General features: G+C 57.5%; 1 protein-coding gene across 10 annotated transcripts in view; it reads left to right on the top strand.

Moving 5' to 3' along the window:
- Positions 1 to 19,126, top strand: part of SPSB1 (splA/ryanodine receptor domain and SOCS box containing 1) — a 67,337-nt gene that overhangs the window by 38,752 nt on the left and 9,459 nt on the right. For 8 of the 10 annotated variants that reach the window (XM_059052471.2, XM_067018046.1, XM_067018035.1 and 5 more), the window contains exon 2: positions 17,904 to 18,746. In XM_059052471.2, the coding sequence (XP_058908454.1) occupies positions 18,053 to 18,746 (694 nt within the window). In that variant the 5' untranslated portion in view covers positions 17,904 to 18,052. Of the gene's footprint in view, positions 1 to 1,019; positions 1,201 to 17,903; positions 18,747 to 19,126 lie in introns of those variants that run through there. The other 2 variants (XM_067018047.1, XM_067018016.1) reach the window with 2 other exon arrangements.

Genomic DNA, 19,126 nt, shown 5'->3' with positions numbered 1-19,126 from the left:
TTTGGACCTGCTGCCACGTTCCCCATCCAAGGTCAGCAGTCTGGCCCCCCAAAAGGTGCCCCACCTTCCCAGTGAGGGAGCAGGGAAGAGAGGGAGGCTTGAAACCGGTGCCTGGAGGACCTCGAGGCTCAGATGCAGGTCCATGGTGGGGGAAAGAAAACCTCTTCTGCGTGTGCCCCCCACCTGGGGGAGACCTGGGGATGGGGCTGGGGTGTCACTCAGCTCTCCCCCTCCCCCGTTTCCACTGTTTCTGCTCCTGGGTCTGGACGCAGCCAAGGCCCTGGGCGCAGGGGGTGTCCTCTGTTCCCAGGAGGAGGTGTGTGACTGGCTGGGGGGGGTCTCAGGTCTGCTGACAGGCGTCAGTTGGGGATCAGAGCCCAGGCTGTACCTGAAGCCCCCTCCTGGGGGACAGCCCTTGGCCGGGGGCAGTCCTGGTGGATGGCCCACCAGCGCCGGTGGGAGCCCGGTAAGCAGGCACTTTATTCTTCGCTGGTGAGTTTCTGTTCGTTCCATGACAAGTTGCTTGGGAACCAGACAGCTGGTGGTTGCCGGGAAGGGGGAAGTGGTGAGTGCCGTCATGAGTCTGCCCCTGCGTGCCAGCTGGGGTCCACACCTGCCAGGCTGGGCCCACCTGTTGTTCTGGAACATGCCTTGGGCACTGAAAGGGCGCACTGCCTGCCCGTGACTGTTTGCCCCGCTTCCTCTGTGACTCCAGCCTTGCTTTGCTGGGCGTCCCCTGAGTGGGGTGGAGGGACAGTCCCTGGGTCTCGGGGAGGATGCAGCAGCAGCAGCAGGAAGGGAACGGGTTACAAACCAGCCCCCCATCGGGCCTGCAGCCTCCCTTCTGGAGGCCTTTTCAGAACTGGCCGGTTACCTTGTAATTGTTCCCAGCAGTGAGGAGGGAGTCCAGAGTTTGTTTTGCCTTCTGTGTTCTCCTGGCCAGCGGTAACCAAGGGCCGCTTCCCCTTGGTGACGGCGGAGCTCACTCAGGCCAGGGCTGATCCAGCCCGGGCGAGGGAGGCCTGGGGACCCGCACGGCCCGGCCACTGGCAGGGAGACACCCTGCTCCCGGGGCACCAGTGAGCCGCCTGCACTCCGCTTCCTTCTCCCTGGCCTGAGGACCAAGGGCTTCCCTCCTGCGGTTCCCCACCGACACTGCCTGGGCACTGGCCCGAAACATTCCAGAACTCCGATCCTCCGGTAGGTGTCTGGGAGACCGTGAGGCCACTTGCTGGCAGGCCATGTGGGGCTGGGTCGAGGGCAGGGCTGTGGACCTCAGCCGGGATGCTGCTTGGGCCCAGGGGTGACCTTCATTCTAGATTCTGGCAGAACCCAGGATCCTGAGCTAGTCTTGGGGGAGACTTTGCAGGGAAATGGAGACCTGCTGTGAAACAGCCCAGGTCGTGGAGGCCAGCCAGGGAGGGCTCCGTGGCCGAGAGGGACCGATCCTGGATGGCCAGGATTCTGGCCGGGTGGGGTGGTTTGAAGTGAAAGGAACGGCGTTATAACAGGTGTGGCTGCAAGGAAGCGCGAGGCTCCTGGACGCGGCTGGACTGGCTTGGCTGATGGGGGAACCGGGGATATTTGGAGGAGCGGAGAGAGTGAGAAGGGCTCAGAGGAGCTGGGGGAGAGGGAGGGAGAGGGGGGCCCGGAAGTGGGGTTGCCCCCACCTTGGTCTTCCCAGACCCCGAGTGACCGGGGGCTTCCAGAACGTCTGGGCCAGGGAACCACAGCCTGTTTTGTGCACCCGACGGTGCCCTGACAGGCTCTGCCCGTGACTTCTGTTAAACTCGTCGGCTTCTAGATTTGGCTTGTCGGGACTGGCTTCCTGAAGAGGGATGGACGGGCCTCCGTTTATCTTTCTTGCTGATGTGTTTCCTCCTGGCCTCTGCCTTGGGGAGGGCCCCCAGCACGCCCCCCATCCACCTGGGCGCCCAGGGCACCTGTGTTAGGGCCGTTCTTCTGCATTTGTTAGGCAGGCTGCGTTTCCAGCAGGCTCCCAGGTGATGCCCCTGCTGCGTCCCCGCAGGCTCCCCGGGGCGTGGCCGGATGCAGGGCGCGTGTGGTGACCGGCTCCCTCGCTCCTAAGGGGATCACTTCCCAAGGAGGGCCTCGGACTGCTCCGCAGGCAGGATCTCCGGCGCGTCTCCTTGTCCGTTTGGGGGCCCGGAGGGAGGGTGCTGCCAATCAAGAGCGGGGCGATCCGGGCGGGGGCTGGGACTCGGCGCAGGGGGCGGGGCCTGAGCGCCTCTGTCCCACTTTCACACGGATTCCTTCCACCCGCCCAGCTGTCGATACTGTTTAACCTCAGTGATTCATTGAAGTGCGTTTCAAGGGAAGGCGTTGTGTTACAGAAACGCGGGTCCCAGCGGCTTGTTTTGTTGGCAGGTCTTGCCGCCTCAGCAGAAAAGAGGCGCTTTTGATATGGGAACGGAAACTTGGGACAGCGTTAGAAGCACTCGGTGTGCTGGGCGGGAGGGGGCCGGGGTCCTCCTGCAGTTATGGGACCGCACTGCCTGGCTGCCCACCTGGGGGTGGGGAGGGCTCCCCACCCCTGGGTCTGTGGTCTGCGCCCCCCGCGGCTGTGACGAGGCTGGCCTTCCTTGACACCGAGGGGTGGGGGACACGTCCCCTGCTCCCCATGTCGCCTGTGAAGGTGACGCGCTGTTGTCGTGTTTTATGGAAAGTCCAGCTCGCAGAGGAAATACCTTTCTGAGCGCGGTCTGTATGGAGTCGCAGGGCAGCCCGGCCGAGGCGCGTGCACGCCTCCTACGAGGTACCGGGGCCCTGGTCCAGCTCGAATGGCCCATCCTGGACCTGCCTGGTTCCAAAGTGGGGCTGACAAGTTTTCCAGACAGGCGAGTGCCTGCGTCTGGCTTCTGCCTCGCTCTGGCCTGATTGTCACCCCGGACTAGCCCATTAAATGGATATTGGACCAATTTCCCTTTTTCCACTTCCCCTTTCTTCCTTTTGTGTTCTCAAATGTGATAAATGGACCAGGCTCACCCCAGATCCAAGTTGCTTTCCCAAGAAACTTCTCCAGATGTGTCTGTCCCGGCTGCCTGGCCCCAGAGAGCACAGAGGCATGGCATCCCACCGCCAGGGCTGCCACCCCCATCACCCCCTTCCCGGAGCAGGCACAGCGGGGGATGAGGGGCAGGCGTCGGGAGAGTGCTGCAGAGGCAGACAAAACCACTGCCAGCCTCGGGCTTCCCGTGGAGACCTCTCTGTCGCCATTAGTGAGGCTGAGATGGCGAGAGGCAGCCCCAGAGCTGGGTCACGGACACCCCGAGGTGGCTGTTCTCTGGGAGATTGCTGAGTTTGCAGTGGGGAATGGGTGTCAGGATTTGCATGGCTACATTCTACCGTTGGGGAGCTACCAGAGACGCCTTCTCAAGAAGCCCTCCCTCCCTCCCTCCCTTCCTTCTCCTCAGACCACTAAACTACAAATACATGGCCAGTGTTGGCTCTTTATTAAGTGCTAAGCTTTTCGTGGGATCCTCCCTTAATCCTTAAAGCAAACCAGTGGAGTTGAACAGTCATTGTCCCCATTTCGGTGGCTGAGGGACCTGAGGCTCAGAGAGGTTGGAGCACTTGCCCAAGGTCGCCCAGCTTGTGGAGCTAAAGGTTAAGCCCAGGCAGCCTAACCCCAGACTGCAGTCTTCTCCATCTTCTCCTTGATCCACCATGTTTCAGTTCCAAGAAGTCTTGGATAGGGGCCTCAGGGCTACTCAGGTGAGGATCCCAAAGGGATGGACTGGGCCCTTGGGGTCATAATGGCCCATCTACATTTTGCAGGTTCAAGAACTGGACTTTTTCCCCCGGTGTATCCAATATTGACGCAGTTTAGCGATATCTACCAAACTCACAGGAGACTGATGTATAAACCTGGGGTGGGACACTCGGTGTACTGAAGATTTGCGTTTGCCCCTGAAAGGGGCAAATGGGAGGCACTGAACCAGAGCTCAGGGAAATGGGCAAGAGGCCCTCAGGATTTGCGCCTCAAGCTTTGTAGCCCGATACCCCTGTTGTCACAGGAGTAGATGGAACAAGAGCTGGAGTCCTTGGTCCATGGATCAGGCCACCATCTTCCCGGACTCTGTGTCTGCGTCCTCACTCACCGCCACCTTTTTTTTTTTTTTTTTTTTTTTTTGCGGTACGCGGGACTTTCACTGTTGTGGCCTCTCCCGTTGCGGAGCACAGGCTCCGGACGCACAGGCTCAGCGGCCATGGCTCACGGGCCTAGCCGCTCCGCGGCATGTGGGATCTTCCTGGACCGGGGCACGAACCCGCGTCCCTTGCATCGGCAGGCGGACTCTCAACCACGGCGCCACCAGGGAAGCCCCACCACCGCCTTTTAAGCTTAAGCAGTCCTTTGCTCAGGCAAGGTATGATCTCACCTATGGGATTATAGCTAGTTCGGGTAATGTTCTGGATCCTACCACTTCCACCACCCCCTGGTCCAAGCTGCATCCTTGCATTGACTCCCTAGCTGGTCTCCAGCTGTCAACAGCCTCTTCTCAACACAGCAGCTAAGAGGGATTCTGTTAGTAGGGAAGCACTGCGCCCTCTGCCTGCACAAAGCCCCCTGCCGGTTTCTTGTCACACTGAAGACAAAATCCAAAGCCCTTCTTTGTGGCCCTCAAGGCCTGGTGTGCCTGTCCTCTGCACACCTTGCACTGTCTCCTCAGCCTCTTCCTCTCTCTGCTCTGGCCATACCGCATCTCTGGTTTTCCCCTGCCATGCCACGCATGCTCAGACCTCAGGGCCTTTGCACATGCTGTTCCCTCTGCCCAGAGCACACTTCCCTTTGAATAGTCACATGCTTTTCTCCTCCCCTTCCCCCAGGTCTCTGTCCATGTATCACTGTATCAGAGAAGCCTTCCCTCACCACCTTCTCCCATCCCTTGCTCTGTCCTCACTACTCTGCTTCATTTTTCTTTAACACTTATTACCTGGCCCTATGTTAGATATTCATTCAGTCAACACTTGTTTCTTGAGCACCTGCTTTGTTCCAGGCAACATTCTAGGCATGGGGGCTCCCACCGTGAACACACAGATAAAAATCTCTGCCCTGAAGCTTGCATTGATTGTTCAAGTGATTGTTACGATGACTGTATGTCTCCCCCGCTCGACTGTAAGCTCCATGGGGACAATGATTTCTACCTATAGAGTATGTATGTGCATAAGGTATATAGTAGGTGCCTAATAAATATTTTTGGAATGAATTCCAGCCCTAAATCACCTTATTTGGACTTGGCTGTTTTCCAAACACTCATCAGCTGAACATTTACAGACCACCTCTCAGATTGGATCACTCCTGCAGGTGTCTATCTTGTAGGTTTTGTCAGTTTTTGCTGGTTTCCACCTGGGGAAGATGCATTCCGGGAGCGTAGGTGGAACATTCTCCTACTTTCCCAGACACCGACCATCTGTGGCCCACAGTTTAGAATCATCCACTTCATTGAGGTTCTCGGGGACTAAGGAACAAAGAAAGGATCTCGGGAAGCCCATGCTCCCCGACTGGGGTTTAGCAGGTGCTTGTGGGACGGGTAAGTAAACAACTCAGGTATTTATGAGCACCTACTGTATACACATAGGCCTTGAGCATGGCCCTTTGGGGCGGCCCACTTTCCATGTTTTCCACGAGCAAGTCTGGCCAGAAGGGGTCTGTGGGAGATGGTAGCACCTGGCATGAGAAGCTGGGGTCTGTCCAGGTCTTGAGCGACGATCCTCACGAGAACACAGAAGCTGCGCCCATTAGAACAGATTTGCATTTGGCAGCAGGTCCGGTCACACTGTGCGTTAGCCTGGGGCCCGGCTGGCCCGAGCCAGAGCCCCGTGGCGTGGTGTCTTAGCTGGCAGACGGGCACTGACAGAGGGCGTGAGCAGGGGCTGAAGCGTCTGGGATGCTTTCCTGATAACACGGAGTGCGCGGCCTTTGCCAGTTTGGCCTCGGGGTGTTGACCTGCTCGGTGAAAAAGCTGGGACCTGGGAATCCTAGCCCTGCCTTGTACCCAGAGTCGGGGGGGCGTGCACGGGTGTGTCGGTCAGTCCCCGCCTGCACCACGTTTCGGGTGCACGCGTGAGGATGCAGGCCCGCGCTCCGGATTCCTCCAGAGAAACTCGATCTACAGGTGCCGTCTCAAGGCAGCAGCGTTGCCAAACCACAGCTCTGCGCTTTTTCTGTCAGAGGAAAGACAAGGGGGGTGGGGCGGGGAGCAGAGAACTCAGCTCTAGAAGGCTCCACGCTCCCCACATATGAATATCGTTAGCTGTGTTCCCGCGTGTAAGCCTGGCTGATGGGCCTGGCTCTGCCCGCCAGGTCTCTGCAAGCTCTGGGCTCCTCTCTGCTCTGCAGCCGCTTTCCACACTTGCCTCCTGCCATGTGGATTTTGGAGAAGTGCACGGTTTTCGTCCATTTAGGTTTTTTTATTTGTTGCGAAATTCACATAACAGTGACCTTTTTAAAGAGGACGCTTCCGTGGCATATAGTACATTCACGATGTCCTGCAGCCACCACCTCCATCCAGTTCTGAAATGGTTTCGTCCCCTGCAAAAGAGACCCTGACCCATCGGCCACCGCTCCCCATTCCCCCTCCCCTGGCAATCACCAATCCGCTTTCTGTCTCTATGGATTTACCTCTTCTGGCTATTTCATAAAAGTGGAAACATCACTAGGTGACCTTTTATATCTGCCTTCTTTCACCAGCATATACGGGGTTTGAGGTTCATCCATGTTATGGCAGGTGTCATCAGTCCTTTATTCTTGTTCATGGCTGAATGATATTCCATTGAATACGTATTCCACAATTGGTTTATCCAGCCATGCATTGATGGACGTTTGGATTCGTCCATTTATGGTTTTGTAACAACAATAGGACAACAGCAAGGAAATGTGAAAGAAAGGGAAACTCATAAGCTCATCACTCTAAACAGAGAAACATCATGTTTCCACCCTCCTTTTCATCTCTTTTCCTGCATGTGCCTGTATAATTTTTTCTAGATTTTACTCTTAGGGCAGATACAGCTGTGTCCTTCCTTTTACTTAAGATAGCAAACCTTTTTCCGTGCCTCTCAAAGAGTGGTCCTTTCAGCTAGCATCTTGGATGGCTGTGTCCATCTCCATAGATGTGACTGCGGAGCCCCCTTCCTGCCTCCTCGCGTCACCCCCACGTGACCAGCTGGTGCCGTGGGAATCGAGCACCCGGACCCTTCCACTTGCCTGGAGGTTCGGGGTGGATTTATCCGCCACCTGTGGGCTTGCTGAGCACCCTCCTCCCCGCCTTGTCGGGTCCTCAGCCCAGGTGTTCAGGACTTTCCAGGTTGACAGGATTGGAGGAGGAAGACCAGCAACCTAAAAGAGGAAGTTCCTGCAGGCTGTTGTGACTTTAAAGGATATTTAAGTCCTTTTTTTCACCAACTGGCCTGTGAGGCCCAGGGATTTACCTCTCCCTTGGCATCCTGTTGAGTTCCGTGAAATCCCACCCAGGTTGCGGTGATTAGGTTGCACTAGGAGACGCACTGCCCCATTCCTTTTCGAATCCTGTCCAAGTTCATTGGCTGCGGTCCATTCAAGGTCCAGTTGACAAACCTTCAGCCCAACTAGTTGTGCAGAAACTCCTGAGCGCCTTCAGACGCCACGGTCAGTTCCAAGGTCGGGAAGCCTTTTGGTAGGTTCCTTTCACGTTTGATTTTCTTCTTCAAAAAATGGACAGTGGGGGCGGGGGGTTCTGAGGGCCCAAGATTTTGAGGGTGATGAGAGGAGAGGTGGCTGTGAAAATGAAAAGAAACACGGGACTTCCCTGGTGGTCCAGTGGTCGGGACCATGCTTCTGTTGCAGGGGGCACGGGTTCAATCCCTGGTCGGGGAACTAAGATCCCGCAAGCCACACGGCGTGGCCAAAAGAAAGAAAAAGAAAAGAAAAGAAAAGAAAAGAAAAGAAAAGAAAAGAAAAAAGAAACGGCTCTAAGGCCAGCTCGTTAGGGAGAAATTCTTAACCTCCCACACATGACCATCATTACAGTCAAACAACCCAGATGTCCTTCTATAAGGGAAAGTTACCGAAATTGTGATAATGGAATATTATGCAGCTACTAACGCATAAAATTGATGTAGGAGCTGATATATTATGGCTTGGAAAAAGTGTGTGTGGTGTGATCCTTTGCTATAAGTAGACGGCCCCCGTATCTGCACTTGACTGGGAGGCGGACGCTTTAATTTATACTGTATACATTTCTTAGAGATTTCTTATGAGCATGTATAACATTTGAAATATTTCAAATCAAGATAGAACAAGACATTTTTAAAAATTGTGGTCATCAATCCAAGCCTGTCAGTTCTCACTTAATGTGGATTTGCGATTCCAAAATGTTGAGCTATAATTCCTTCAAACCAGCAGCGTCCTAATCCTCTGGAGGGCTCATTAGTATGCAGAGTGCCGGACCCCATCCTCAGCATCCCTGATTCAGGAGGTCAGGGGTGGGGGCCAAGCCTTTGCGTCTCTAACAGGTGACGCTGATCTGCTGATCCGGGGACCCCACTTTGAGAACCACTCCCGTGAACCTGTTTGCAAGAGAGCATATCCCTACAGCCTCTCCCCACTGTAGACATTTTACGGGACTTCCGCCCCTGCTCTTGACCTACCTAAAGCGTTTACGTTATTTAATGGGGTTTTAGAGGTTGTACAACCACAGGTGGCTTTGCTGGAGCGGTGGTCTCACACGATGGGACTTGGGCCACCCTGTGAGGCCTTAACTCGCACCTGTCTTGGTATTCCCTGGCTGAGTGCTGTCTTGCACTTGGCATTCAAGATTCTGTCCTTTTTTTTTTTAAATCTCCTCATGTTAAAAGGAGGCGGGGGTGGGGGGCAGGGAGCAGCATGTATTAAGCACCTACTGTGTGCGCCCGATGCTGTGTTGAGTGCTTTAGCTACCCTGCGTGCTGCCCTCGCCCCTCCTTTTACACCCCCGCATGGTTTGAGAGCGTCACCTGGGTCTGCCGGGTGGGATGAGGGGACCCGGGCCCCTCTGCCTCCCTGTGAGCTGATTCCTCTCGCGGCCTGACATCTCTCCCTGGCCTCCCTCCTGCTCATTCTTCCTGAAGGGATGTGCGGTGACCCACAAGATCACCCTCAGAGGTGACCTTTCCCAGTTGGCACATCCCGCGGAAAGCGGCCAGAGTGTCACCTGCTCTCACTCAGGCCTCCGGGCCCTAAAGCCTGGGCGTGGCCAGACTTTGTTCCAGGGACCCTGATGGAGGCCAGCGGCCAGAGGAGTGAGCCGGTAGGCAAGCGTCCTGCGGGAGGCCAGGGCCTCCAGAGCGGACCCCGTAGAGCCTTGCCCTGTAGAGCCTTCTCCAGGTGCCCACCTCGGGGAAGGTGAGGCCCACTTTTCTCGGGACCGGAGTGAGCTCACTGGGGCCACCAGGCCGCGCGGGGATCGTAGGCTTCCGCCACCAGCCAGGTGGGGTGAGGAAGCACCCGCATCCCCGAGCCTTTCCCCTTGGGCACCCGTGGGCTCTCCCTCGGAGGTGGCCGTGGCACTGTCCTCCGTGCTGCCCTCCTGCCCCCTTTGCACGGGCCCCCCAGCCCCCGCGTGCACCAGGCAGGCCCAGTTTGATGGACCACCCGGCCTGAGCAAGGTTGGGGGTCACCGTCTAGACTTCCTTCCCACTGCCTCTACTCAAAGGCACATCTGCTGCTGTCTCAGAAACCTTTCAGGAAGGTCGCTGTGTGTCATTGTATGTCACTCAGCTCCCTCCAAAGAGCAGAGCTTCTCATCTGAACAAAGCACAGGCCGTTGCCGTTATAACCTTGACTCGGCTGCAGCCGTGACTTTTTTTTTTTTTTTTTTTTTTTTTTTAAATTTTTAGTCTCTGAATGAATGTTGATGCTATTTCCCAGGGACAAGGCTCAACCGATTCGAGCCCTTTCTGAAAGTGCCGTGAGTAATCTGGGTCCCTCCGTAGGTGTTTACAGCAGGTGCATTTTTTGGTCTTTTGAAGTCAGAGGCTAGATAGAGCTCCGGCCCGTGTGGGATTTTCTCTCCAGAATCACTCGTCAGAACTTTCCAGAAAGGTCCAATACTTTTGGTTGATTCTCGGGCCAAACACTGACTTTTACGCCCCTGCTTGAGCAAGAAGAGAGCTTTCCTGGGTCTTCCTGGGCATCCCTCCTCAAGGGTGCAGGTGGGATGGATAGGGTTAGGGTAACCACACGGCTCTTGTCCTCTGGTTGGTGACACCTTGGCCGGGGCTCCGTGGCCAGGCTGCACGGAGCACGCCCACCCTGGGCGCCCCCACCGCCGACACGTGTTCCGGAGCCCCGGCTAATGAAGCACAAAACCCTAATATGCAGGCTGCAGAAGTGGCATCCCGATCTAATAACCCATCGCTCGGGCCTGCTTCTCTTGCAAAATCCTGGGCTGCGACCAGCGATGTGTGAGGTGGGGAGGCGGGGAGGGAGGGAGCTTATTTGATCTGCAGGTGAAAGGAGGCTTTATAAATAGGTCACCTTGTTCCACATCCTGAATTTTGTTCTTTCCCCATCTTGGGTCAAAACAATGGTTTTACTGTTCTGGGGTCAGTCAGGCGCACTGAGGGGGAGCTGAGCTGAAAGGGGTTGAGTGTACGTCTGCCCTTCCTCAGTGGCTGCCTCTGTGTGTCCCCCGCCCCCCACCCCTGTTCCGTCCATTTGTCACCGGTCACCTTGGACGTGTCTCCAACGGAGGGCATTGCTCGTTCAACAAACTTTTTTTTTTTTTTTTTTTTAAACAACAAAACAAAAGGATAATTTTTAGTAGTTCCAGGGCCGATTGATCCGAACGTGCTTTTCTGGAAGGCGGAACTGCGGAGCTGTGGCTTTAATTGAAGGGACAGCGTCAAGTTACAGGCAGGTGCTGAGTGAGCTGTCCCGGCTGAGCCAAGGTTGGCATTCTTGCCCTCTCCAGCCTCTGCTCCCCCCGCCGCCCCACCCCTGCCGAGGTCCTCCTTCCTCACCTCCCCACCTGGCCTTGGCGGGGCACAGAATCACATACGGCTGCCAGGGCTGGGTTTCCAGTCTGAGCACGGAGCAGTTCTTTTCTTGCTTGGGGCCCACGGAGACAGATAGCTACCCCATTTTTGCTGGGAAAATTAAAAATTTGTGATGTGGAAACAGTGTAATTGGAAGTCTTAGGAGAACTCATTATAGAAAGACTGTCCCCTTTGGGGATGGCCCCAGAGCCGTAGCTGGGAATTCTCGTCCTTTTATTTCAAATGCCCTACTGCCTCCATGTGTATCTTCCTGGGTAGATTAAACATTTATCCTGTGCTTGCTTTATAAGAAGTGACACACGTGGAGAGTCTGTAGGAACAATTGCTCTGGGGACAACTTGTGCTTGTGACTGTAGCGCGTGCAGTCAGTATTTTGCAGCCTTTTATCTTTGCTTAAACGTTATTTTCATTGCAAAAGGGAATACGTGCATTAAAATTTTTTTTTTTTCATTTCAAAAAGTCCTTAAAGTGAACGCATCTTTCCGGCCGCCCCACCCTCCAGGACTAACCGTCGTGGAAGGTTTGGTGTTTATCCTTCTAAACCTTTCTCTGTGCCTACAGACAAACGCGCACAGATAGCATCTTTCAAAAATTCTGTCCTTACAGGCATGGGATCATGCTCTGCGTGGTGTTCTCCGATTTGCTCTTTAAAATCTAACAGCGTCGTGTTACATTTTGTGTTACATCAGCACATCTGAGGGGCTACCTCCCTCTCTCCGAGGCTGCTGGAGTTCATGGTGCCGTGAGCATCTTTGCCCACATGTCCCTGGGCAGGGCCGTAGGGTTTTGTAGACCAGACCCCTGGGAAGCGGGTCGGTGGGTGATCGCGGCGTATTTTACACCTGGATGGGGAACTTCCACTTGGCACCTGCACGCCAAGAAGCATGTCCCAGTTGGGGTCTGTCTGGGGTACACGCCCACACCTGTACACAAATGGCCTTTTCCCAACATCCTTTCCAGTTCCCCTGAGCCTTTGTTAACCCTATGCATCCCAAAAGGCTTGCTTGGTCCCCCGTCACCCATAGAACTCTGCCAGCGTCACTTTTCTCTGTGACTTGCATAGTGAAAGCCATGGGTGTATCCAACAGGCGTTCTCCACCACGTGTGCCCAGGAGACACGGATAGGAGCATGCCCTTCCCTCCCCCTTCAGAGAGAATCACTGCCTTAGGTCATTAAAAGCTGGGTGCCCTTCACCCAGCCCACTGTTCAGACCCGCAAACAGTACGCTTCGGGGGTGTTTCTTACTCCTCCTCACCCTCTGGGGATCACTGTCCAGTCCTGGGCTTCCTTCCCTGCACGGCTACTAATTCTGGATCTGGTTGTCCCTCCCTCCAAGGGCACAGAGAGGCCACCTGGAGGAGCCCAAGAAACTAGAGGGAAGGTGGTTTGTGAGGCTTTGGTCTTCCTTCCGGTGGAGAGCTGTGGCCCCCAACAAACCGTCCCTGAAGCAGGGCTCTGGGGTAGGGGCACTGGTCGCCGGACCCTGAGCAGAGAGCACTGAACTGGCTGCCGGTGGCAGCAGCAGGAGGTTCATCCACGTAGAATTCCCTTACGGACGGGCGGCTCTGGTGGATTCTTGGGAACACTGCATGGAAAGCTTTTGCCTGTTAGAGGGTCCACGTGGCGCCCCCTTTCACAGTGAACCAGGGGCTGACCTTTGACCCGGCGAGGAGGATGTGTGTGCATTCACTCTTTTGAAAGTAAATGCAAAATCGGAGAAGCCTTGCCAAGCTTCTAGGATGTGTGTGTGTGTGTGTGTGTGTGTGTGTGTGTGTGTGTGTGTTACTCATTTGTACACACGTAGCCTTAGTCCCGGTTGAGATACTCGTCCTGCTGTATTTGACGAGGGTAATGACCCGCCCACCAAGCACGAGAGTCCCCTGTCCCGCCGGAGCCCGGGGCGTGCTGGTGTCTCTTCTCACCCCTTCCCGGGTATGTCATTGGTCTTTGGGAAGCACCAGGCGCTGGAACCTTGTTTGCAGCAACCTGTCCCTGCAGCCTCAGGGACTGAGGACAGTGAGAACAGTGTCTGATTGGGGCGATCAGAGGTTGGGGGGCAGGACTTTGTTGTCTGAGGGTTGGCTTGAGGCAGCCTTGAGGGGGAACGGGTGGATGTGATCTCAGGAACATGTGGCTAACGTGCAGTGCTTTCTGGGAAAGAGCACTGCCGTCAAGGCACTGAAGGGGAGTGGGGGCCGCTGGCCACGGCGCTGCCTGGGCCTCCTCGCCTCCCTCCCACTCGTTAGTCCTGATGCTACCACAGCTGCTGGAGCTCTGACTGTGCACACGCACACGTGTGTGTGTGTGTGTGCGCGCGTGTGTGCGTGACTGGTGGGGAGTGGTGGCAGCCACAAGGCCACCTCTGTCCCCCACTTCTCTCTTCCAGCCCCGCAGGGCAATACACGGCCACCCCCTCTGCCCCCTCTGTGGCTTTGCTTCCCCCCCGGTGGGGGGGACGAGGGCTGGGTCCCCCCACCTCCTGGGGACTCACCAAGGACCTGCTGAGCCAGCCCAGGCCCTGACACTCCTGTAGCAACTCTAGGCCCTGCAAAGCCTGGACACCCGCATTTGTGGCTCAGACGCAGGAAAGGGGGCTGCTCCCGGAGCCGGGGCCTGTACCGCTTCCCCCACTTCCTACCCGAAGTTTGTTGCCCAGCGGGGACTCCCGCCTTGGCCCGGCATTAACAGGACCTGCACGGGCCAAAACAGCATCTCCATCACTTGGCACTTCTGGGTGATGGAACCCACTTCCCCTCCCCCCTGCCCACCCCCCAACCTTCACATCCAGGTATTTTAGCGAGAGTGTCGGCAGTTTTGCTGGGGTTTAGAACAGGGATCAGGAAGCTATGGCCCCTGGGCCAAATCCGGTCCCACTGTCTGTTTTTATAAATAAAGTTTTATTGGAACACAGCCATGCCCATTCACTTACATATTGTCTAGAAAGCCTAGAATATTTACCATCTGGCGCCTTATTTGCTGGCCCCAGCTTAGAAGGGACCCTACACTTGATCTGCTCTAGCTCAGCATTCCAAGCACTTGGGTCTGGCCCAAAGACAGCGTCCATCTGTAGGACCAGGTATGGTGACTAAGAAGATGGCTAACGGTGATCTTCGTTTGGTGTACGGAGCACGGTCTAAAAATAAAAACAAAAAAGTGAAAATGCCAGTTTTCCAGGTCCTCTCTGGAACCCTGTCTCAGCTGAGTCTCCGGTAAGCGTGGGACACCCGTCTTAGAGAGGAGCAGGCTGAGGCTCAGGAAAGCTAAGGACGAATCCTAGGCAGAGAAGGCCGAGGACTGGAAGCTGGGGGTGCAGGGCTGTTGGGGGAACGATGCAGAGGCAGGCGGCGAGGTTGGGGCGGAGCCTGGAAGGGAGCGCCCCGCCGCGCTACAGGCCCCACACAGAGGGCTAGTGCATCCCTGCGGCCACGTTTGGAGGTGGACGGAAAGTGGAGAGCAGCTGGATGGCTTTAGTGGCCTCGCGTGGCAAGGAGGTGGCCGTGTGTGGACAGCAGGAGGTGTTGGCCTGGACACAGGGTGGGGTTGCGCAGGTGACAGGTGAGTCGAGAGTGGCCCTAGGGCAGCCGCAGTGATCGGCAGCCTGGGAGGTGACTCAGATGGCAGGACGGCCCAGGAGCAGCAGAAGGGCTGGCTCGCGTCCCCGGCTAGGCCCCAGGGTGCCCTTGTGCGGGAGTGGTCCCGAGAGGCTGCAGGCGTCTTTGCCTGCCCTCTCCGCCCCCTCTCCGGGGACCCCCCTGTGCTCAAGGTCACGTGGTCCAGGGGCCAGAAGGGCTCCCCCGCCTTGGATGGTTCCCAACGTGGGGGACCAGGAGGGTAGGAGCTTAACACAAGCGCCATGTAAGTAGACGTGCTTGGCAGCCAGGCGGTAGAATCTCAGAAGGGGAAGAGCTGGTGGAGCTGACCTGGACAGACAGCCGACAGGTCACCGTGAGGTTACGTTGTCTTTTCTGACCCCCTGTTCTGAGGCTGGGCTGACCTTGCTGCCATGAGATTCCTTTTCGCCTCCGTCTTCTGCTTTCCCACTGCAGTGATCCCTGCGCAGGGCCCTTCGTCTGGCTCAGGGGTTGGCCGACTACCTGCTGGTCTGTTCTTGTAAATAAAGTTTTATTGGAACTCAGCCAGCCTCGCTTATTTATGCATTGTCTGTGGCCGCTCTCGTGCCACAGGCAGAGTTGAGTAGTTGCGCAGAGACTGTTGGGCCCGCAAAGCCTAAAGCGTTTACTAGCCAGCCCTTGACAGGGAGAGTTTACTGGTCCCGGTCCAGCTGAAGCAGGAGTTATTTGTGTGCACAGGCCCAGATTTACTGGCCCACGAGCACCTCTCTCCCTCTCGTCCCTTCTCGTCCCCCCCACCCCTTCAACCCTCCGGCCCCCAACCTCTGACTTGTCCCCAAGCCTCCCTGTGGTAGTCCTTCTCCGCCCCCACCCATTTCTCTCCAGGTATGTTAAATTGATGTGTTAGCAGGACTTTTCCCCACCACCTTCCCTTCACACGCAGCACACCTGCCCTGGGTCTCCCCTCCCCCGACCCCCAGCCTCCCCGTCACTTTTCCCATCTGTTCCCACGGGTCGTGGGGAGAGTGGGACCTTCAGTGCCGTGAGATCCCGAGCGAGAGAGAGAGAGAGAGAGAGAGAGAGGTCCTTCCTGCTGTGAGGCCAGAGCCAGCCGACAGGACGGCGACAGACCGCTTCACTCCCGGAAGCGGTGAAATGAACTCTCTTCAGATATTAATTCTCTCCTTGTCCTCCCAGAGAGCTGACCTGTGTCCCCACGGGGTCCTGCACAGAGAGGTTGCTGGGTACCAGCCGGAGGGGGCATCCAGACAGAGATGGGTGTGGGTGCTTCTGACTTTGAGATCTGCCCTGGACCAGCTTTCCCCCCGGCTCAGAAAGATGCTGTTGGGGAGGCGTGGAAGAGGGGGGGCCGGGGAAGGCCAAGCAGCCAGTCTCTGCAGTTCCCAGGACCGCGTTTCCACACCAAAACCCAGGCCCCCCGCGTCCTGGTAATCAGGCCCCAGAGCCGTGGGTGCTCGCTCAGCGGGACCCCGGGGGGAGTCCTGGAGGTTTCGATGGCTCTCGAAGGCTTGAAATTGGGATTGTTCTGGGAGTTCTAGGTCGTGAGGTCACCACATCCACAGAACTTTCCAGAACCAGGGTGGTCTCCCGGCCGCCGAGGGACCCCTCAGCTCTGTACAGCTTTGCAAACATTTGACACGGGGGGTCCCAGCCCCTCTCTGAAGCGGCGCCCATGAGGGAGCCTCTTGTTCCACACCGCAAAGGGGAGGGCGAGAAGGGTGACCGGCCACTGAGGTAAGGGGGTCCGCGCCAAGGGCTCCCGCTCGGGTGTCTGCCGAGAGCCAGTCTCCAGGGGCCCTGGCCACCCCGAGGACGGCGTCTCACGGGGTCTCTTCCCAGCCGAGAGGGAGGCGTCTCCAGGGCAGCCAGAGACCAGACCGGCGTCCGGCGCCGCGCAGGTCCCGCCCCTCCTCCTGGCCCTGCGGGCGCCCGGGCGCCCCACGGGGAGGCCAGGGGCCCCAGGTTCCCAGATTTCCTGCAGCCCGTCCCTGCCCTCGTCCCCCGGCAGGCACTCTGTCTTCTGCCACAGTGGGACAGCAACACGCCCACCGCAGCCCCTACACTGGGCTCCTTTGTGTTCTCCGTGTCCCAGGCACCATCGTGCTCCTTGGAACAAGTGACCCTGTGATGCTTCTCCAGCGGCCAGGCACCGATGGCCTCTCGCCCAGCTCTTCTGTGTCCTCGTTTGGTCGTGTTTATGTAGCCAGGAGCCTGCCTGCTCCCTTGTCTGGTCGGTCCTGGGAGCCCATCCCCCCAAGACCAGGCAGCCAAGAGTCCCTTCTGCGGGCCGGGGGCGGGGCTGGGGTTCTGACGGCGGGAACCACCTTCTCTCTCGAGTGAGGCTCGGGAAACCCAAGTAGCTCGTGATTGTCCCTTCTCCAAGGCGGGCACCGGGGACAGGCGTGCAGGGATGGCCGGAGTCCTGTCCGTCGCACGTTTCAGCCCCTCCTCCTGGTGCCGCTGACGCAGAGGACGACGGACGATGCGCTGAGATCTCTCCTCCAGCCCAAGGCTCCGCTTTCCCTTAAAGGAGCCAAGGGATGGCGTAGCCAGGGCGGGAGTGAGGCATCTTGGAGTCGGACTTCCTCCCCAGATGGGCTGAGGAGAAGCGGAAGAGCGTGGGCCGGAAGGGGTGGCCGCCTACGAGTTGGTCCCGAGCTACCGGGGCCGAGAGCCTCTGTGCCCGCCCGGCGCGGGGCCCTCTGGGGGCTTTGCTGCGGCCTCAGGGACGGCCGCTCGGGAGCTTTATGCGCACCGGGGTCCCCTTCCCGGGTGTGAACCGGCGGCTCGTCTTCGGAGGTGGCCGCGCCGGAAGAGGGAGGGCCCGGGAGGTGGCATCTCCGACAGCTTATGCTGCCATTCGGGCGTTCACCGTCCTTCCAGACAGCGGGTGCAGGGAGTAAGCGTCCCCTTGCTTCGACCGGGAGAGACGCCCACCGCGTGGGGCTGATTTCGGCATCGGGCCCCCTTGGCCTTCTGCCCTGAGAAACCGTGAGGAGGTGTTTGGTGAGCCTGGGGCTGGGCAGCCGACACAGTTACGAATAGCGCCCGCCCCGAGTCCGCGTGTCCACGCAGACCGTCAGGTGGACGGCCTCCCTCCTCCGTGCCAACCCAGCTGCGGGGACAGAAGGGAATTTCACTCTGTGCCAAGGCTCTGGCCTGCCCGGAAGGCAGACCGCTGGGACATGCCGGCGTGATACGAACCCAGTTACTTTCTCCCCTTCTCTCCGCACCTCCTGCTCACTTGGCCTCCTGTCTCTCCTTCCATCCACTAGGCAGTACCAGATGCTCCACACCGGGCAGAGGCCGCCCAGCAAACTCCCTTAGGAGTGCCGTCCGGGCCTGATTGGAAAACTGGAGACGAGGTCCCGTGATTGATGAGTTTGCCTTGGGCGCTGGTGACCAGGTGAAACGGGAGGCCGACATGGGTCAGAAGGTCACTGGAGGTATCAAGACGGTGGACATGAGGGACCCCACGTACCGGCCCTTGAAGCAGGAGCTCCAGGGTCTGGACTACTGCAAGCCCACCCGCCTGGACCTGCTGCTGGACATGCCCCCCGTGTCCTACGACGTCCAGCTGCTCCACTCCTGGAACAACAATGACCGCTCGCTCAACGTCTTTGTGAAGGAGGACGACAAGCTGATCTTTCACCGGCATCCGGTGGCCCAGAGCACGGACGCCATCAGGGGCAAAGTCGGGTACACGCGCGGGCTGCACGTGTGGCAGATCACGTGGGCCATGAGGCAGCGCGGCACCCACGCCGTGGTGGGGGTGGCGACGGCGGACGCCCCCCTGCACTCCGTGGGGTACACGACGCTCGTGGGGAATAACCACGAGTCCTGGGGCTGGGACTTGGGGCGCAACCGGCTCTACCATGACGGCAAAAACCAGCCGAGCAAAACGTACCCAGCCTTTCTGGAGCCGGACGAGACGTTCATTGTCCCTGACTCCTTCCTGGTGGCCCTGGATATGGACGACGGGACCCTGAGCTTCATTGTGGATGGACAGTACATGGGAGTAGCTTTTCGGGGACTCAAGGGCAAAAAACTTTATCCCGTAGTGAGTGCCGTCTGGGGCCACTGTGAGATCCGCATGCGCTACTTGAATGGACTTGACCGTAAGTGTCCTCTGCTCTGTCCGAGGTGGCAGTGTCCCTGGACTCCCTGTGTCCCCTTTGGTCCTCGCTGGGCCCAGCTAGAAGTTTACAGTTGTTGAAATTCAAATGTCTTTAAGTAGACATCCCAGTGTTCAGATCCTCAGAGGCGACTCTTGCCTACCTCTGGTTAAGTGAGGATTTCTAGCCAGAGTCTGCAGATTACATGGCAGCACCTGTGGATGAATGGATGGATGGGTGGATATGTGGGTGGGTGGATGGATGGATGGATGGATAGGTGGGTGGATGGATGACTAAAGGAGTGAATGGATGGGTGGGTGGATGGATGGATGGATGGATGAATGGGTGGATGGGCGGATGGATGGTCTTTGATAAACATGGTT

This window comes from Kogia breviceps, chromosome 1 (assembly GCF_026419965.1).
Source record: "Kogia breviceps isolate mKogBre1 chromosome 1, mKogBre1 haplotype 1, whole genome shotgun sequence".
Taxonomy (NCBI): Eukaryota; Metazoa; Chordata; class Mammalia; order Artiodactyla; family Physeteridae; genus Kogia; species Kogia breviceps.
This window is presented reverse-complemented; position numbering and strand designations above follow the sequence as displayed.